This window comes from Onychostoma macrolepis, chromosome 17 (assembly GCF_012432095.1).
Source record: "Onychostoma macrolepis isolate SWU-2019 chromosome 17, ASM1243209v1, whole genome shotgun sequence".
Taxonomy (NCBI): domain Eukaryota; kingdom Metazoa; phylum Chordata; class Actinopteri; order Cypriniformes; family Cyprinidae; genus Onychostoma; species Onychostoma macrolepis.
In genome coordinates, this window is record NC_081171.1 from 29,591,945 (window position 1) to 29,613,662 (window position 21,718).

The following is a 21,718-nucleotide window of genomic DNA, read 5'->3' on the forward strand; positions in this document are numbered from 1 at the left end:
TTGGAAGTGAAAAAGAATGTAAAATTTACAGGGAATAACCATAAATTGACATTCCCAGAATTCCCTGTGTTGCATTTCAAATTTCTTTTGAATTTGATGTTTCTTCTTAGTTTTTTTCTTATCAGTTATGTTTATTAGGGTTGTATGTTACATCTAATGATGTTAAATTAATGTTTATTGCAAATTTCAGTTTAATGAGTCTCACCATGATGGTGTTTAGTGTTTGTGCGAATGACACTGTGCACCTTCTATATATGTTATTATTTAAAAGCTGCTTGTGATGGGCTTTGGTTCATCATGTGACTTTCTCATCATCACTTGCATTTGGTGGTTATCAGTGTATTTCAAAGGTACGAAACAGATTTCAGTACTTCAATAGGTTTGTATATTAACATTATATCAGTTAATGAAATTATGGTATTTAACTGTAAATTTAAGTTAAAACCGTAAAATCTAAAACCACAGCTGCCATTTTTTTACCTTAAATTTTACGGATTCTTTTTTACAGTGCAGGCCTGACTACTGCCAGACCTGTTGAATCAAGAAATCACTTTAAATAGAACCTGTCTAACGAAGTGAAGGATGCTTAAAGAGCAACACATCATGCCACGATCTAAAGAAATTCAAGAACAGATGAGAAACAAAATAGTTGACATGTATCAGTCTGGAAAGGATTATAAAGCCATTTCTAGGGCTTTGGGACTTCAGCAAACCACGGTCAGAGCTATTATCCACAAATGGAGAAAACTTGTAACAGTGGTGAACCTTCCCAGGAGTGGCTGTCCAATCAAAATTACTCCAAGAGCGCAATGACGACTCATCCAGGAGGTCATAAAAGAACCCAGAACAACATCTAAAGAACTGCAGGCCTCACTTGCCTCAATTAAGGTCAGTGTTCATGATTCAACAATAAGAAAGAGACTGGGCAAAAACAGCATCCATGGGAGAGTTCCAAGGCAAAAGCCACTGCTGACCAAAAAGAACACAAAGGCTCGTCTCACATTTGCCAAAACATATCTTGATTATCCCCAAGACTTTTGGGCAAATATTCTGTGGACTGATGAGACAAAAGTTCAACTTTTTGAAAGGTGCGTGTCCTGTTACATCTGGCGTAAAACGTCAAACATGGTGGTGGTTGTGTGATGGTCTGGGGCTGCTTTGCAGCTTCAGAACCTGGATGACTTGCCATAATTGATGGAACCATGAATTCTGCATTCTATCAGAAAATACTGAAGGAGAATGTCCGGCCATCAGTTTGTGACCTCAAGCTCAAGCACACTTGGGTTATGCAGCAGGACAATGATCCCAAACACACCAGCAAGTCCACCTCTGAATGGCTCAAGAAATACAAAATTAAGGTTTTGGAGTCGTCAAATCAAAGTCTGGACTTAAATCCGATTGAGATGCTGTGGCATGACCTTAAACAGTCCTTTCATGCTCAAAAACCCAAATCAATGTAGCTGAATTAAAACAATTCTGCAAAGAAGAGTGGACCAAAATTCCTCCACAGCGATGTGAAAGACTCATTGCTAGTTATCGCAAACACTTGATTGCAGTTGTTGCTGCAAAGGGTGGCACAACCAATTATTAGATTTAGGGGGCAATTCCTTTTTCATGTAGGGCCAGACAGGTTTGGACAGATTTTTTCCCTTAAAGGGGTCATATTGCTAAAAATAATTTTTTGTGTGTATTTGGTGTAATGCAATGTGTTTACGGGGTTCGAGGTTCAAAAAACACATTATTTTCCACATATTGAACATTATTGTTGCTCCTCTATGCTCTGCCTTTCTGAAATGCACCAATTTTTACAAAGCGCATTGTTCCGAGAAGCAAGGTGTGCTCTGATTGGCCAGTTATCCAGTGCATTGTGATTGGCCCGAAACAGTCCTCCGTAAAATGCGCTGCACACACTCTAATATTTGCATTGTACAGTTCTGGAACAGTGTTGAAAATATGACTTAGCCGCTGATTTCTAGTTATGTGCTCATTTGGATGGCCAAACAAAGTACTTTCGCTTTCACAACAAAACACAGTGTCTCCAGGACATGGCGCCGGCGGCAGCAACAATACTACAGCGAGAATAAAAGTTACGTCTTCTTTAGCCCTTTTCTTAGCCAGTTATTTTTAGCTGGCGGCCATGGCTAGTTTGGGAGGCGCGGTTTTTGAACAGCTAACTCGCCGACATGGAGTTAAAGTGCCAGTTGGTATTGAGAGCTCAGTGGAAGAAGTTAGTATAGCGATTGGAAAAGTTGTTGGATATAATAGCATATGGTCTGCATCAAGGATGAACAGTGCGGTCGTCTTGTTTTTAGACAAGATTGACAAAGTAAATGAGGTTGTTGAAAAAGGAATAACATTGAATGACAGCTTTGTGAAAGTGTTTCCTCTCGTTAATCCAGCGAAGAGAGTATTGTTGTCAAATGTGCCTCCTTTCATTAAGGATGAAATTTTAGAAAGGGAACTTTCAAGACATGGTCAGATTGTCTCAGTCATAAAAAAGATCTCTCTAGGCTGTAAATCGCCATTGCTGAAACATGTTGTTTCGTTTAGGAGACAAGTATACATGGTACTGAAGAGTGGTGTAGAGGAATTGAATATTGTTCTGAAGTTTAGGATCGACGGGTTTGATTATGTGATTTTTGCATCAACTGAAAACTTGAAGGACATTTAATGCATTCATGTCCAGAAAAAGAAACCCAAAATAAAGGTACTGTGGAAAGGGCTGAGGAAGAAAATAAGGGCTGAAAAGCTGGAAAGGGCTGAGGAAGATCCTTTTCGGATCAAACATTGTTTATTGAATCAGCCAGATTTTTGATGAGACAAAGAGGGGAAAACTTTCTATCCAATCCAGATGTGTATCGGCTGAAAAAAAAGAGTACAAAGATTGAGCTCTAGATTAAGTCAAAATGAAAACGATCAATTGGTGGAGTAATAATAAAAATGTGCTTGTTTTGTGCTTTTTGACTTACTCTCTCCTAATGAGTAATTTTAAAATCTCATCCATTAATTTAAATGGAGCAAGAGATGTTGCTAAAAGAGCACAATTATATGATGTTTTGAAAATGAAAAATATAGGTATAGCGTTTGTTCAAGAAACTCATAGCACACCAGATAATGTAGTAGAGTGGCAAAAAGAATGGGATATGTCTTAGTCATTGTGACGAGTGGTGCAGGTGTCGCTCATTATCATTAACTCCACCGGCCTCGCTCCGTTCCCATGGCTCTTGGCCCCGCCCCACTCATCACAGTCATAAAAGTTTTTTTAGTGCAGGAGTTGGAATTTTATTTTCAAGGAATTTTTTACTGGAATCCTGTAAGGTAGAACAAATAATAGAAGGAAGATTATTAAAAGCTACAGTGAAATATGAAAAGATAACACTGGAATTGATTCATGTGTATGCTCCGGTAAATTTTTTTAGATACACTTGCTAATACAATTCAGCAATGTGAAGATCATTATTTGATACTTGGTGGAGATTTTAATTGTACTGTCAGCGATAATGATAGGAATCATCTGGAGCCTCATGGCCCTTCAAGGCGAAGAATGTTACAACTCATTGAATCAAATGAACTTTGTGATATTTGGAGGAACTTGCATAACAATATAAGACAGTATACATGGACACATGTAAGAGAAAATCACATTGCTTTAGCAAGGTTGGATATATTTTATTGTTATAAATTTCAATCTCAGTGTTTTAAAAGTTGTTATATATGTCCAGTTGGTTTTTCAGACCATTCTATGGTGATTACTTCTGTTTATATCAATTCTATAAGGAATAAGAGTGCGTATTGACATTTTAATTGTGCACTTGTTGAAGATTTTCATTTTAAGAGTTGTTTTAGATTTCTTTGGGCAAAATGGAAATTGCAAAAAGAAAATTTCAGTTCATTGAACCAATGGTGGGATGCTGGGAAGATTCAAATAGAACTGTTTTGTAATCAATATGCTTTCAATGTAACCAAGGACATTGTTGGCTACATTAAAAATTTAGAAGTTGATATTGTGGAGCTTCAGAATTTATGTGACTCCACAGGAGATCAAGATCATTTTAAATCATTGAAAAAAAAAAAACAGTTTTGGCTGATCTATTAGGAGTCAGAGCACAAGGGGCTTTGGTGAGATTAAGATTTCAGAATATATCTGAAATAGATGCCCCATCCAGATTATTATTTTTTTTTTGGCATGGAAAAGAAAAATGGCCAGTGTCGGTTAATTCATTGTTTAAGATCTATTGATGGGAAGGAACTCACGAAAATATCAGATATATGCAGAAGAGCAGTTAATTTTTATGAAGAGCTCTATGCAAGTGAATATAAAGAAAATGTTTTTCTGGCACAAACATTTAACAAAGATCTTCCTCAGGTGCCTAAAGAATTGATGAAACCATTGTCAAAAGAGGAGTCGTATATTTCATTACAAAGTTAAAAAAATGGCAAAGCACCAGGAATTGATGGTTTTCCTGTTGATTTTTATAAGGCCTATTGGGAGTTTCTTGGAGATTATTTGCTTGAAGTTCTAAATGAAGGTTTGAATGGAGGACAGCTGCCACAGAGTTGTAAAAGGGCAGTTTTAACCCTGCTCCCAAAAAAAGGTGATTTGAAAGAAGCCAGTAGCATTATTATGTGCTGATTATAAAATCTTATCCAAAACATTGGCTAATCGATTAAAAAAAAGTGATGGGAATGATAATACATATAGATCAGTCATATTCTATACCCAAAATATCACCAACAAATACCCAACAAATATATTGTTGATAATATTTCACTGATCAGAGATGTTTTTGAGGTTTCAAGGGTTTTTGGCTTAAAATTTGGTCTGATTTCATTAGACCAGGAAAAAGCCTTTGGCCGTGTGGAACACTGCTATTTGTGGGATACTTTTAAAGCTTTTGGTTTTCCTCCTGGTTTTATAGATATTATAAAGGTCCTTTATGAGGACATTGAAAGCATATTGAAGATCAATGGTGGCTTCAGTTTTCCTTTTAAGGTTGAAAGAGGAATAAGACAGGGATGTTCAATGTCTGGAATGTTATATTCAATTGCTTTGGAACCATTTTTAAATCAAATAAGAGAGAGTATTTGTGGTTTTAAATATGATAGTAGTTATATGTCAGTAAAGTTGTCAGTTTATGCTGATGATATAGTGGTTTTAATTAATGAATATAAATATTTAATTAATGAATTAAATATTTGGGGGTGTTTTTAGGAGATGAAGTGACAATGGGGAAAAATTGGGGAAATGCTTTTGAAAAGGCAGGTTGGCAAGGTGGAAATAGCTTTTTTTTTTTTTTTTTAATCCCTGTTATGGCACCGTTTAGCATTATTAGAACCCCCAATGGGACTGTTAGAAAAGATTCAAACATCTATTGGTTTTTTTTTTTGGGATCAATTACATTGGCTTCCTAAAAATGTGTTGTATCTTCCTTTAGAGGAGGGAGGACAGGGTCTAATACATCTTGAAAGCCGGAAAGCAGCTTTTAGACTGCAATTTGTTAAAAAAATATTGTATCAGAATTTGTCTTGGAATAATGTTGCTTTTAAACTTTTAAGTGTGGTTGGGTAAAGAAGTGTTTTGGACAGATTGTAAGAGAATTGACTGGAAAGTGACTTCTTTTCTTTACGAAGCAGTTCGGAAATCATGATGTTTGATGAAAATAACAAGGTCTACTGATGGAAAATCTTTACATTGGTTGATGTTAGAACCATTGATTAATGGCTCTCGTTTGAATTTATCTTGCGAGATACCATCATGGCTTGAACAAAAAAATGAAAAATGCACATATTATAATAATGAAGGACTTGGTGGAAGTGGCTGGAAGGGATTTAAGTAATATTGTTGCATTGACTCATAAACTTGAGACTTCGTTCTGAAAGAATAGTTGGACAGATGTTGGAAAAATGTTGAAGTTCCTTATCTGAAGAAGAATGGATGCTTCTATATGATTATTAAGTATTACAACAAAGACCAGAAGCAGAGGACAATTTTCCAGCAATGATGATTTCTCCGGACATACCAGATACGGAATTGAACTGTCCTTTAACAGTATCAAACAATTTGAAGGACAGAAATATTAAGTTTACTTGCTGACAATTATTTTTGATGACCTGTTTTTGATGAAATGTTCAGTATACCTGAATTTATTTATGGTTTTAAGGAATCTAAAGTAAAGAAAAGAATGGGGCGTTTGCTGAATTTTATTATAGGTCAAGCAAAGATGTCTATTTATTTAAGTCGAAAACAGAAAATTTATCTTGGAAATGATTGTAATATAGTGAAGGTTTTTAAAGGAATTGTAAAAACAAGAATTAAACTTGATTTTTCTTTTTATTGTTGTATGAAAAATCTACTGGATTTTGAAACGATTTGGACAAATGGAGAAGGACTCTGTAAAATAATACTTTAATATTTGGTGATATTATAACATGAGATAATATGTGAAAGATTTTAAATTTATAATAAAGATTTTTAAAAATCAAAAAATCTCTCTCTCTCTCTCTATATATATACTGTATATTAGGGGTGCTCCAATCAGGATTTTTGAGGCCGATCACTGATCACCTATCACCGATCACAGAAAGCAGTATCTGCCGATTCGATCACCGATACCGATCTTTTTAAAGCCTTCTTTTTATCATGTAAAATTATTTATAGTGATGATCCAATCAAGATTTTTAGACATTTATTCAGGGCCTGAATTTAATTTTTGAAAATTCATTCCCCTCTTAGCTGACTCTTGTGAGGGGATTTTTTAATTTGTGGAATTAAAACAGTGTGAACGCTTTAATCCGTTAACATGAGCGCAGAAAAAATACGCACCACATACGCACTGCAAACGGAGTAATGTGAACCTGGCATTATGTGTGTGTGCTTCGAGTGTGCATGAGTGCATGGTCTCCAGGAGAGCATGCAAGCGCTGAATGGTTTAAACACTGGCAAGAATTAAAAAGAAATGCAATTTATAAACTTTGTTGACGATGCGACAATTCCTCGATAGTGCAAGTGATAATTCCTATGTCAACTGTGCAGTGTGCAGCTCGCTTATAGTGCAGACGTGATGTGATTTGAAGCCATTTGCGCATTTTGAGAGAGAAAAAGAGAGCGCGGAGTGATTCACTTACGCTGTTTGTGAAATTATGTTTCACAGAAAGTTTTCAAATTACTTGGTTATTTAATTTATTATTAATTAACTAGGTTATTTAATGAAGAAATATGAATTGTACCTCACCTTCAGCATTATAACTATTTCACCCGTGATAGAAACCGATAGAGACCGCCAGTCTTGATAGAGACCGCCGATCAAACATCCCAAAGCGATTATCGGATGATAGTGATCGGTAGCCGATCAATCAGAGCATCCCTAATATATACTGTATATGCATATAGGTGCAGTCCGATAGGTCAAACCCAAACTGACATAATGACATCATCACATGGCTCAGCTGATTAGTTCTTTTTGTATCAGCAGCCAATGAGCTCGCTGCTCGCTGCTCAACATTCATTTACTTGTTTAGATCTTGCTGTAGCAACTGCAGCGCGTTTCAGAAACCCTCCAACTTCTCCAGATCCTCACGTATAGATCTGCTATGGGGTGATTCATGTAATCTATATACTGTATAGGGGTTATTCACATAAGTTATATGTGCAGCAGCAGTATTTCTTACATGCTCACAGCAGCATGTTGTGGATGTATTGGCAGTTGCAAGTCTCGATACTGCAAGTCTCTGAGGCAGCAGCGTAGCAGATCTATTCCGCCAAGACCAAACACATTTACATTGTCATGTAATATAAATATAAATAAATGTATTTATTTATACAACAGTTCTTTTAAGTCCTCAAATCTGTTTGGCTGATAAAGAGTGTTGATATTACAGTCCAACAGAACTCAAAATCCTCTTAATATTGCCAATAATAACCATCCAAAACATCCGAGCATCTTTATTGTGAGTTTTGCATGGCAAAGCACATCTTACTCTTTCTTCACAAACAGAGTCCAATGAGGACAAGAACCTCATGCTAATATGAAGTTATAAATGGAAAAACTGCACATACCGAGTCAAATTCTAATGCATGTCTGGCATTTACATTATCGATTGATTAGAACAAGCTTTCTGATACCATTATAGATTTGTGCATGTGCTGAACTTTTTTTAAACATTGGATTTATTTCAGTGTGATCTTATCGTGGGCTTAATGCCTTTGCTGACACTATAGTCACCTTCAGCAGATTAACTGCCTGGATGATGCTTTTGTAGGCCAAATTATATTATATTATACATTTCTTATGTTTCTGTCATCTTGACATCAAATTGTTATTTCAGTGTTGACATCTCAGAGATGAGCTCTACTATATTCTTGGTCTCCAGATTAGTTATATATTAAGAATTAATAATGTGTAATAAGGTAATGTATCATGATAATGTAAAATTGTCTGAGCAAGTATAAAAAGGGGCTTGATATTGTGACTCGTGTGGCCATGTGTGTACCTGTGTGCAGATCTCCAGGGGTTTCCTACTCAGGCTCTGGGGCATCTCTCTGCAGCGGGTGGAGAGGTTGAGGATGGCGGTAGCAGCCATGTGTGCCGCCTCCATGTCGTGTGTGTAGTCGAAGCTGCTCTTGCTGCAGGTGCTGCTGGCGCTGCTCTCTCCTCCTCTCGCTCCTCCTCCTCCTCCACAGCTCAGGCTGCTGCTGCTGGGCCCGTAGCTGCTGGTGGTGCTGCTCGCCGAACTGGAGCTCTTGCAGTAGTGCTTCACTGACGGGACACACAGAGCAGTAACTTTAACATAAGCCCTCCCTATCTGTGCAGACGGATGGGACAGCTCACAAAATACACTTCTGGTCTACATTCTGTTGTTTTAGTATTTAAATTTCACAGTTATTTGAAATTAAAACCAATGTGCTGTACAATCCATAAAACACAAGATATGACACACACACACACGCATATATATATATATATATATATATATATTAGACATCACTGGCACGCTACTGATGCAATTCCAAAATGCACAGTAAAAATTTGCATAAGAAATGGCATGACCCATCGAAGTACATGTTGTTAATTAATATTACAGAGTACATATTTGAGTAATTACAATGTAACAAGGACATCTAAAATAAAGTTATGCATGTACTTACTATAGTAGCTACAATACATAGGTAATAACTAGGTACAAACTCAAAGCCTCACTTACAAATAATTGGTAAGTTACACACTGAATTAAGCATGAAATTTGCAAGTAGAAAGACTGAAAGCGTATTTTCTTGTAAAATGCACTCTGATAATCTTCGTTTTATCTTTTATGTTTTTTTTACAGTGTAGTTAGCTTACATTATGTACTCAGTACTTTCTGGGGCAAGTAAGTACGCTGTAAGTGAACATACTGTAAAATAAAGTGCATGGAAACTCAGTATGCAGTGTCCTGTAGTAAAATCCCTGAAGAAAGGCTTGTTTATTATGATGATTTTGATTATTCTGAGGAGATTTTAAATGATGGGGTGTTGAGGGGGGTGTCGGGACGTAGGTGAGAGACGGAGAGACACTCTATGCAATTTGACAAAAGACACAATGAGCCACAACCACCAGCTGGGCATCAAAGTGACATCTCCCACCGGGCGTCCTGCTGCCATCGCTCGCTATCTCTCTCTTCTGCCTTCCTTTTACTCTATCTTCTCCCCCCAGTCTGGTCATTAAAGCATGGCCAGGGATCTCACAGTCTTACGCATAGAATTGCAATTAGCAGCAGCCCTAAATCCAGACTGTGATTTGCCTAAACCACCTCATTCATTATGCATCTGCCTCCAGATCATTTCCATACATTTCCATACCTCAGAAATACAGTGAAGAAAGATATCGCTGGATTTTCTAACAGGGTTAGTTTCTCACCAAGCATTATAGTTTTCTCAGACCTTAACATTGTCATATGTTCAGGAGTCATAGTGATAAAAATGATCATACATCAGCTACAAAAAGTATTTGGATGACTTGCTCTTTGATTTATTGGACAAAATAATATCAAACCAAGTGACATTTATTTGAAATAGTTTGAAATTATAAAACAATAGATCTAGCACTGTAGTTTTTAAGCTTATAATCCAAGTTATGATCTACAGCTGTGGTTCCTCTGCTGTGTGAAGTTATAGAGAACTGACTTCATACTTTCACTAATAATAACTACCTGCCAGGGTTATTAAAATCACCTAAAACTGAAACAATTAAAAGCATTTTTGTTACTTCAAAAATTTAGCTTGACATATTAAAATAACTAAAACTATAACTAGAAAATAATAATAATAATAAAAACAGTGTACATAAAAAACAATAAAAATGACATTAATATGTAAACAATAGTATCTCAATGATCCTAAAATAAAATAAACTGCTATGTAATTGGCTTTTAACATCTGGTGCACAAATAAAATTATATTTGATGGATTTGATTGAACGTCTTTCAGGTTTTATTTATTTTTTTATTATTTTTATAATTTTATGTGTTATAGTTTTGGTATATGTAATCCAGAAAAAAATAAAATAAAAATAATAATAATAATCAGCTCAATAATCTGCTTTAGGGAATAACCTTTTTATTAAATCTGTAACACATGTTATGTCTATAAATGTTCATGTTGTTAGAATAAATTATGGTGTTATAAGATCTTTGCAATTTTCCTTGACAGGCCATTCGCCCCTGTCACCACAGAACGTATATTTCCTTACTTCCTGCTGTTTAATTAAACAAAACAAAAAACAAAAAAAGTGTCACGGTACGGCTGTTCCTTGGGGGGGTTCTGTTGGTCAAAAGTCATTACAAAAATGGTTCAAGCAAAGTAAAGTTAATTCTGAGAAAAGCTCCTTTAGACATTGAGAGAACATTTACATTGAAATTTTGCCATCATCTAATGCAATGACATTCAGACATTTTAAAGTGTAATTTACGTCCAGATCATATTTTTGGGTTGCTGTATATCTTATACACCACTACCATTCAAACGTCTGGGGTCATTATGATTTATACTACCAAAGTTGTTATTAATCATTTAAACTAGACTTTGTTTATATTTTTATATTTCTGTTTTGTTGTTTTTGTCATTTTAAAAAAATCTCTAAAGATTTTAGTAATTTTAGTATTTTGTTTTAGATTATTTAGTGATTATGTAGTATATAATATTCTGTTTTATTTCTGTAATTTATTTTCTTATAGTTTTAGTTTTAGTTAACAATAAACAATAACAAAAGTTGACAATGACATTTTAAAAATATTAAAGTGACAAAGACATTTATAAAGTTCACAAAAGATGTCTATTTCAAATAAATGTTCTTTTGGACTTTCTATTCAAAGAATACCAAAAAAAAAAAAAAAAAAAATGGATCACAGTATCACTCACTAATAATAACTGAGCACCAAATCAGCACATTAGAATGATTTCCCCAAACCTTTGAACAGTGGTGTACATTGATATCGTAGCGCAGACGTGTGAGTGCTGAGGTCTTACCATCATCAGTTTTGGGCAGTGTGTCCCGACTGTGGACTTTGGGTGCAGCAGTGTGCCGTTTGCTGTAGACGTTGTTGTTGTCATAGCTGTTGTAGTCAAAGCTGTTTTTGGAGTATTTCTCTAACTCTTTGGCCAGGTTGGATCGTGGGGTTGAAGTGGGCACGTTGTTTTTATAGCCGTACTGTGGAATCTCCAGCTGTTTGACGAAGCACATGGGCCTGGAACAGATACAACCAGCAGTTTATGGCGTATCATATGAATGCGTGCCTACTATCCATTTCATGAACTTTGCACAGAAAGTTCAACACAAATTGTTGCCTATTGTTAAGATACTCAGTTTCCAGCTAAGAAGCAAATTCACAGCTTGATCTGGTGTGTCAGTGTAAGCAATGAGGAGCAGTTACCTGAGCACACGATCTGAAGCCTGGTTGGATTTGCCTCCATCACATGACTGATGTTTCTCATGGGCTTTGGCCAGTTTCTCTGCAGCCGCTATTGGACAGCCCGACAGGCTGGACGAACAGAAAGAAATGTCAGAAACATGTCTTTAAAAGACATGATCATATGTGACAAGTCAGGGACGTATCAAATACAGATTCATCTTCATTTCTGTGCATTTTAGACCCATCGCTGATATGCATCTCTTATAATCTGCTTTATACAGTATGAAGTCAGAATTAGAATACTGACGGTCAAAATTGTGATCTGTAAAAAATTAAAAAATTAAAAGATTGAGCTCTCTTATGTCTCAGCTGCTTCCTGTGTAAAACATTCGATTATGTATTAAATAATTCATAAAGATTATTAAGGGAAAAAAATGAAAAAAACTCTTCTGCTTCTCAGATCTGCCTCCTGAGAAAAAGGCAATAGAAAACACTTTCCATATTGTTTCAACCATATAACATTTTGCTTGAAAATATTCTATTTTTTTCTGAAAAAAAAGTATCAAAATTAAAAGTTTTGAGTTTATATTTAAAAGAAGAAAAATATGCCAATGGGGTATGAACAATAAACTGAATTCAAAGACAAAACAATACTGAATAAGATTTTTTTTTTAAAGTAACCTGAGAGCAATACAAGGTTCCTCTAGGTAGTGCTATAATCTTAGAGCACAAAGATGCAGTAGCTGAAGGTGTGTGTGAGTGTCCATGACATGAAGCACGCTGCCAGGTTTCTATTGGGCCGTAGGAAATGTAATTTCACTCTTGCATGTACAAGCGAGGTGTGTGTGTGTGTGTGGTTCAGGGGTCTGTGGCGGCCGTCTGGAGCGGGCCGTCTCCCCTGGTGAGGTGTCAGTGAGGTGCTAATGGCTGACGCTCCACACAGCAGCTGCTGAGAGCATTACTGCAGCACCCTCTACAAATATCTGAATCAACCATTTCATCAGCCCACTACGAACACAAAGCCTTCCACAGAAGAACGTTCTGCTTTAAAAGCTGCTTGAGCCAATGTGCATTTGTAGTACTCTATATTTTTCATCACTGTCAATCTATTCAATGAATAAACGTAGTCCTGCATTGACGTCAGACATCACTAGCAACATCAAACAAAGTTGAAAAAAAAAAACACACATCCCGCACAGGGCTGAGTATAGATTATGTAACTGATCATACTGAATCAACACTGAACTGACTCGAGCTGAGTAACAACAAGTGTTAGTAGAGCTGCTTATTGCTGAATCAAACACGTTTCATAATGAATGAACTTAATACAGTCATTCAACTGAACTCAACCGACTTGAGCTGAAAAATGACACCTTATCTTACAAGTAGATTTTGGATTTGCGTAATTTTTGCAGTTTTCATCCTTGGTTGTGCTACTTTCTTGTTTAACACGGTAAAGCAGCATTGAAACAATGTTTACTGTATAAAGTGCTTTAAAAATAAAGGTGACTTGAGTGACTTAATTTGGATTACGTAAGCATATTCCCAAAATTAAGTTAATTTTTAATTAGATTATATTGCATTTTAAAATGATCAGATCATAGTTATTTTTTATTTATTTATTTATTTATTTTTTATTGATTACATTACATATTATTCATACAGTAAATTATTCATACTTTTTAGATAATCCCTAATTCAAATAATAATAATAATATTATCTTTACATCAACATGCAGGTAAAAAACAAAAAAAAAATATATATAATAATTTTTAATTTGATATTTTTATGGTTTAAGTGTCAGTTTATCATCAACTCATGAAGCACTCTTTCATAAACCCCAGTTTGGGAAACTGATGTAATGTGGTGTTTAATGCACTTCATGTTGATAAAAAGACAAAAAAAGATAATTATTATATATTTTATTATATATTATATATTTCTCTCGTGTATGTAAATGTAAATGTAAATGTATTTTTATGTTAATGTTATACAAAACAATGCTATACAAATCAATGTGAGATACTTTAAAAGAAATATAAATGCAATCAAAAAAGTCTGATTAGATTACCTAAAGCATGTTATATAATAGATTACATTACTAACTACAATTTTAATCACGTAATTTGTAATCAGAAGTAATACCAAGCACTGGTCACAGCTTTAGTCGAGATTGAAGTTAAGGTTAGGGTTTAAATAAATTATTTACACACTTCAGACAGTCAAGCTTACTTATAGCCTCTGCACATTCAAGTAGTAGTAAAGTATTTTAACATAAAAATAAATAAATACAATTCACATTTAATATTTAAGAACCTTAACTATAAATCTGGATGCATTAAATCAGAAACTAAAGCTTTGTACCACCAAATATAAACAGAAAAATGTGCTGAGGGAGAGTGAACAAGTAGTCAGTACTGTGATTTTTGACATAGTAAATAAAGATGCTAAGAATGAACACAGAAGCGTTTCTCTCATCCAGACAGAGAGGAACTCACCTCCTGTGAGAGTTCCTGTTGCTGTTGACGTGACCCCGGCCCGTGCAGCCAGGCGTAGGGCACTTAAGAACATTTTCATACATTGCAAGAACTTGACAGCAGGCAAGAGAAATAGGGTGGAAGATTAGGAGTTAGAGGCCCACAGTTAGTCATCTGCATTAGTGTGAAACACTCGTCATTATCACCAGCACGCTCAGAACCAGACATCAAACAGCGGCATGCAAGGAACTGCTAATGGAAGAACAGTGGCATGCACATGCACCATGCAGCGCGAGTCATGTGACAAATAACATTCTATTCTATTCTATTCTGTTCTGTTCTGTTCTGTTCTGTTCTGTTCTGTTCTGTTCTGTTCTGTTCTGTTCTATTCCATTCCATTCTATTCTCTGTGTATTTCATGTGTACAATTAATACTTAAATAGAAACATATTAGTATACTTAAAATGCAAAAAGAATATATAAATAGTACAAAATATCTATAAAGGCAGTATGATGTTTACTTCAAAACTTACAAGCATACCTGCAGAAATAATAATAAAAAAAAAAAATACATTAAAAAAGTGGTTTACTCAGTGTAACTTCCATAAACTAAAAAGTGAGCTAGTAATTATACAGCTATTAATCTAACACTATGCATATATGTTCACTTGTAGTATAATTCAGAGTATTGAAGTGCAAAAATAAAACTTAAAAATAAACTACAGTATTTGTGTACTCAAAGTTTATCACAGTTACACTTAAATTACATTTAACAGTAAACTTTTATAATCTAAAGAGTGGGCCAGTTTAGTCACAGGAAGTGTTGATTAATACTCTTACAAGTATATTACTAGTACATTGATTTTAGTATACTTACTGCATAAAGCATACTTCAAAGATATACTTAAACTTTACTTAAATTAACCTAATAAAATGTATTTCTTTCTTGCAAGGTTATAAGCACTATAAAGGATCTAAAAGGACGAACAAGAACTCATCTTAACACTGAATGTTAATGAAAGCATAAGAAAACTTACCATACTTACATGTAGTTAATAATAATGTTAGATATTTTTTATTCCTTTTTAGCAATTTTTTTTTTTTTTTAAATTACTTTGATACACATTATTATTATTATTGTTATTATTAATAATAATAATGTATTCAAGTAATTCTTTTTTAAAATGACAAAATTTGGGTATCATTTTATAATAACTTTCAATAAAGTTAATAAACATTATAACATTCTTCAATGCTTAACACACCATGTAAACCAAAGAACTGTTTAAAGAACATAGAAGCAGCTCTGTAGGTGTTATTCTATTCTATTCTATTCTAGCCATATAGTTAAAGGTATACATCAACTATAAAAAAATAATACCTGAAAAGGAAGCTAGTAGTTTGATTAAAGTGCAAAAACAATATACAGGAAATAGTAAAGCTCAAAACTTACTTGCAGTATCAAAACCTTTAAAAACTATACTTTACTGAAAGTATCTTCAAAGTGTACTTCTATAAACTAAACAGTGGGCTACAAGAAAAGTATACAACTAGCAAACTAACACTATAGATATACAGTAAGTTCACTTTTAGTTGCATAAACAAAGTTTACCACAGTTACACTTAAAGTGCCCTTAAAAGTAAAGTTTTAAAAACTACTAAGTGGGCCAATTCAGTGACAGTCACAAGAAGTATTGAAATAGTATACATACAACTATACTACTAGCATATTGATTTTAGTATATTTACTGCAAAAAGTGCATTAGAAAAATACTTGAACTTAAATGATCTTCAAATGAAATTGAAGTAAATTATGATATCGCTTTATAATAACTTTCATTAACTTAAACATTATAATATTCTATAATGCTTAACAACAATGCTTAATTCCTAACAAAGCCATACCTTATAATGTAAAGAACCTGGAATTGGCTCTTCAGATTCTATTCTATTCTATTCTATTCTATTCTATTCTATTCTGTTCTGTTCTGTTCTGTTCTGTTCTGTTCTGTTCTGTTCTGTTCTGTTTTGTTTAACTGAATTTCCTGCTGCTAGCTTGAAGATGTTTTAAGTAAAATCTGATGCTTTAGTTTTGGATTGTGAGTGATGCAGAAAGACGCTTTCATAGAGAGCTCTGAGCCTGACTGCATTCTCATCACTAGCTGAAGCCGTCAGCTAACGTTAGCTCATGCACACAGTCATCTGCTGTGAGGTGCTGCTGCTCTTGATAGTCTCAGCTCTGCACTGGTCTTTCATTTGCAGTAGACACATGTTAGCAATCAATGAAATCACCACCCAAACACTGCCTCTCTCTGATCCCAAACTCTATTATTCATCTGTACGTGTCTTTGTCTCCTCTGTCCATGACCGTCTAAACTCCCTGCCGACAGCAATTAGATTACTGTTCATTAGGACGGTGGAGTGGGGGCAGAGAGCATGGGCCGGGGCGAGCAGACCAGCGCTCTTCCGGTGATCATCTTCATCACTATCAGCTCCTTAATCCTTCACCCTCATCTTCAACATACTCTGACATGTTCATTACCGAGCAGCAGGCAGCATCCGCTACCTCCACCGACTGAGACACATGTCTTTGTGTGTATCAAAGCAAGTACAGCTTATTTTAAGATTTGTACTTTTGTAAAGGTGAGTGGTTTTACTTAAGATTCTCTTGACTATTGTCTTAAAATTGTCAAAAGTAACACTTAAAAGGAAAGATCACCCACAAAATGCACATTCTGTCATCATTTACTCACCCTCAAGTAGTTCAAGACCCATATGAGTTTCTTTCTTCTGCTGAACACAAAAGAAAATATTTTGAAGAATGTTGGTAACCAATCATTTGACGGTAGCCATTGACATCCGTAGTTTTTATCATCATTATTTTTGGTAGTCAATGGCTACTGTCAACTGTGCTTGTCAGAAGAAAGAAACTCATACAGGTTTGAAACAACATGAGGGTGAGTAAATGATGAAATAATTAACATTTTTGGGTGAACTATCCCTTAAATTAATTTGAACTGGTTTATTTAATAAATTTAAAATGCCTCATTCAGCCAATAAATTCACACAGAATCAACTTGTTCAGCAAATATTCAATTAGTAACACAATATATGTGTAATATGTGAAGTAAACTATGCTATTATTCTTTCTGCAGGTGCAATCACCTTAAGCAAAAACATCAGGGAAGGTTGTACAAAGACCTTGACACATAAATCTCAAGAACGACGACCAAAAGATTAACTATTAATATCAAAACTCAGCAAATAACTAACATGATTAAAAGTCAGAAAACAGCGAAACAATAACTCCTATCACAGTAACCGCATGAATTATTCATGCTGCAATGCATGCTGGGAACTAACAACATATAGGTGAATTCTGTTGGTCTAACATTTTTATGTAGTCTCAAGTAATTCATATTTCTTAGGTCCCTGAAGATGTAAAATATGTAATTTCTTATTGTATAATTTGTACAGTTGTATTTATTTAGATGTTTATAAACGAAATAATGGTTATATAGTAAGTGTTAATACAATTTAGGGTGCTTCAAAAAAGTGAATCTTGTTAACTTTTAAGTTACATGCGGTGGCCGTGCTGAAGCATTTCTTGAGCATCAACCCGCTGAGTGAACTGCAATATGAAAGCGGCTTCACGAGACTAATGATGAGATGAGAGAATTCAATTCAGCGCTTTTATTTCCAACATGCAGTCATTCATGGCTGTATTATTTAATTCATGTAAAGTTATGTCTTTATTGGGAGAGGACTTGACGGATTATCTATGTGACTCTGACTTCACGAGACTAATAGGCAACAGAGAGAGAATTCAAATCAGCGCTTTTATTTCCAAAATGCACTAATTCATGGCTGTGTTATTTAATTCAGGCAAAGTTACGTCTTTACTGGGACAGGGCTTGACAGATTATCTTATTTATCTTATTTCTTAGAGCCAAGTTACATAAAATACATATCACGCATTTATGTAATACATCTAATTTGTGCATTAATGGCTGTTATGTTAAATAAAGTTTACTAACTCCAGCAAATCAACTGTGCACGCCGTTGTTGTTGTTTCATCTCCCCTCAGATGCTGCAATGGTGATCCTGTGCACAATTCTCAAAACACTCACAAGATGGCGTCGTTTATCGGTGAATCCGATATTACAAAACCGATATCCGATTATGGTAAAATGCTTAAATATCGGGAAAAATATCGGTCAATCGATATATCGGTCGATCTCTATACATGACATAAGACCAGGGCCGCATTAAGACTGCACTGGGCCCCGGGACTATGACTTACTGCAGGGCCCCCTATCACAATAATTATATATATATACTGTATATATATATATATATACACAGCTTTAAATAGGATTTTTATCCTATATCAAAATTCTTGATGTACTGAGATTTCTTTTTTTTTTTTTTTACCGATTTCAATATCACAAAAAATAGCCTAATACTAGCCTAAGTAAAAATGAGCTTACTGAAGACAAGTAAACAGTCACAAATTAGGCTACAACAGAACAAAGATCATAAGAAATCGACCTACTTGAAAAACTTAAAGCGCTGAATAATAAATATTATATTGTATAAAGAAAATGTACAAATAGACTGAATAGTCTTCACTGAATATATTCAATATACATTCATTCTTATTTATTTTACAAAGTGATTCAGTCAAGGACAGTAAGTGATTTTCTTTCTGATGTTTGATTTACATTATTGATACAAATGGCAACAGCAGCTATATTAGGCTGCTTTAGAGGAATAGTTCACCCAAAAATAAAAATTCTGTTGTTGTTCTAAACCTGTATGAGATTCTTTCTGCTGTTGAACGCAAAATAATATAATTTGGAACAATACTGGTAATCAGACAGTTGCTGTGCCCCCATGACTTCCATAGTATGAAAAAAATACTCTATTGGAGTCAATGGGGACCAGAAACTGGTTAGGATCGTTTTCCAAAATATCTTCTTTTATGTTGAGGAGAACAAAGAAATTCATAGAGGTTTAGAACAATTTGAGGGTAAGTATATGATGAGAATATCTTCATTTTTGGGTGAACTATACTTTTAAGGGGGTCATTGGATGCCCATTTTGCACAATTTGATATGATTCTTTAGGGTCTAAATGAAAAGTCTATAACATACTTTGATTAAAATTTCTCAATGGTAGTGTAAAAAACAAATTTTTTTAGCTCTGTTTTTAGCAAGCCATTCTAGTCCATGTTGCTTTAAATGCTAATGAGCTCTGCTGACCCCGCCCCACTCTTCCGTGGGGTGATGAACAGTACTGTTTACTTCAGCCGCGAAACTGGCTAAGTAGCACATTATTAGCAAAGGCAATTTGCAAAGACTCATAAAAAACCCTTAAGGCTGATTTATACTTCTGAGTCGGACCTACTACTCACTTCTTCTGTAGATGAAGCTGGATCACAAATGATTCGCATGAACATAGACGCATTTAGGCATACCGGGATCGGTGCATTCCCTTCAAAACGAAAGTAACTTTAATCCTCTGCGTCTTCAGCGGCTCGGATGTCAGGAGTCAATGACTACTGATATATTCATTATTACATCCAACAACAAAACGCCTCAATCGCTTAATCTGAGACATCTCGTCCTCCCCTGCACGGAGGTGGACAGTTCTCAGCTCACTCAGGGCGGGTCTAAGGTAAGACGGTCTTGTCAACCAACTATCGTGGGAGCGGCCTGCGCAGAACTACATCATTCTGACAGGAATCTCAGAAACGCCTATTTTCCAAGGGGATTGGAAAATAGTGATTTAAAAAAAAAACACTGGGTGGATTTTTATCATTATAGGATGGATGTGTACACACACTTCCAACACACATTTATGTTCAAACAACTTGTAAAGTGAATTTTGCATCCGATGACCCCTTTAAGATCTCATCATATAATCATTAATTTAAGACACAAATAACAGTGTTTACGAGAATGCCCGCAGAGACGAGCATTTTGACACATAACTGTGTATTTGAACGTTTAAACACAAGGAGCGAAAAGTTAAGTCAGTCGCTAAGTGCGCGCAGCACGAATCAGGTTGAAACCGTCTTAACGCATGCATTTACCAGAACGCATTCTAGCTTAATGTCCATGAGCAGTTTAAACCATTTGTTTTTAAACCTGCTTAAAACGGGCTTAAATGATATAGCCTACATCTTGATGCACAAAACGATTGACATATTTCTACTGGATTATCTCCCAACCCTTAAATGAATATATAGAAGTTGTTCAAACACAAAGACAATATACATCCAGGTAATAATCAAACTAATTAAAATCTGTGTGGACGATGACGCTGTGTTTTTTTTTTCTTTCTGCTCCATGTGCCCAGTTCACTTGCTGTTCCAGCAACTTCCACTCCATCATCAGCTTTAGTAAAATAACCCGATAGCTGGGGATTTTACTGACTTATATTTTTATTGTATCTGAAGTTTTTCATTTTTTGAGCCCCTCTCCCAGAATTGCTGACATTTATCGAATATTGTTCTTTGCGCAGCCATTTCCAGATTACCCCAGAAGGAAGAAGAGTGGAGGTTAATGCAGACAGAGCTACTGGGCAGCGATCACCTGATAGATATGTGCATATATCGTTCAAAAGTCAAATATAGAATAAATGCATTTGATTGGTAAACCAAATTCAGACTTTGCATTTCAATCTCAAATGGTAATGCATGGAATTTACGGAAAAGCTCAACTAAATAACAGCACTAATAAGTGGGGGGCTTGGTGGTTTTGGCAATCGGCGCTCCAGTCAATCTACCCACAGCCAATCACGGGCCCCCTCCTTGCTCGGGCCCCGGGGCTTCAGCCCCGCCTAGCCCAATGGTTAATACGGCCCTGCATAAGACAACAAAACATGTTTTTTAATATAACCCGAAGATACTAACAGGATTATAAAGAAAGAACAGCCACTAAGTGACTCAGCATAAAGAACCAATCATTCAGTAAGCGTGTGTCATATGTCACCGTCCACACTAAAGTGATGGCCATCTAAAAACGCCCTTGCTGTGCCAGCTCACAAACTGTCTTGCCATCTGGACACTTTAAAAGCAAATCTTTTTGTTAACTAATTTCAGTCTGTAGTCAAAGCCATCAGTTAGTTTGATTTTCCATCTGGTTATTGGTGAATAAAACACACACAATTGTTGTATGCATTTTAATCAATCGCATGAAAGAGGTTTGCTCAAGGTGAATGAGAGGAAATCTTACTCCTTCTTCCTGTCTGTCACTCTTTCATCAGATTATAATTATTACAGTTTATTCAACTGGATTTAATTGAGCATCTAAAACAAAATGAGAAATCTAACCAGCTTATTAAACTGGCC

At 35.3% G+C, this 21,718-nt stretch overlaps 1 protein-coding gene across 7 annotated transcripts in view; it reads right to left on the bottom strand.

Moving 5' to 3' along the window:
* The window catches only part of myt1lb (myelin transcription factor 1-like, b), a 144,462-nt gene that overhangs the window by 32,171 nt on the left and 90,573 nt on the right, over window positions 1-21,718 (bottom strand). For all 7 annotated transcript variants that reach the window (XM_058749962.1, XM_058749963.1, XM_058749965.1 and 4 more), the window contains 4 exons: window positions 14,383-14,473; window positions 11,905-12,012; window positions 11,501-11,718; window positions 8,491-8,756 (listed from right to left, as the gene is read on the bottom strand). In XM_058749962.1, the coding sequence (XP_058605945.1) occupies window positions 8,491-8,756; window positions 11,501-11,718; window positions 11,905-12,012; window positions 14,383-14,473 (683 nt within the window). The remainder of the gene's footprint in view (window positions 1-8,490; window positions 8,757-11,500; window positions 11,719-11,904; window positions 12,013-14,382; window positions 14,474-21,718) is intronic.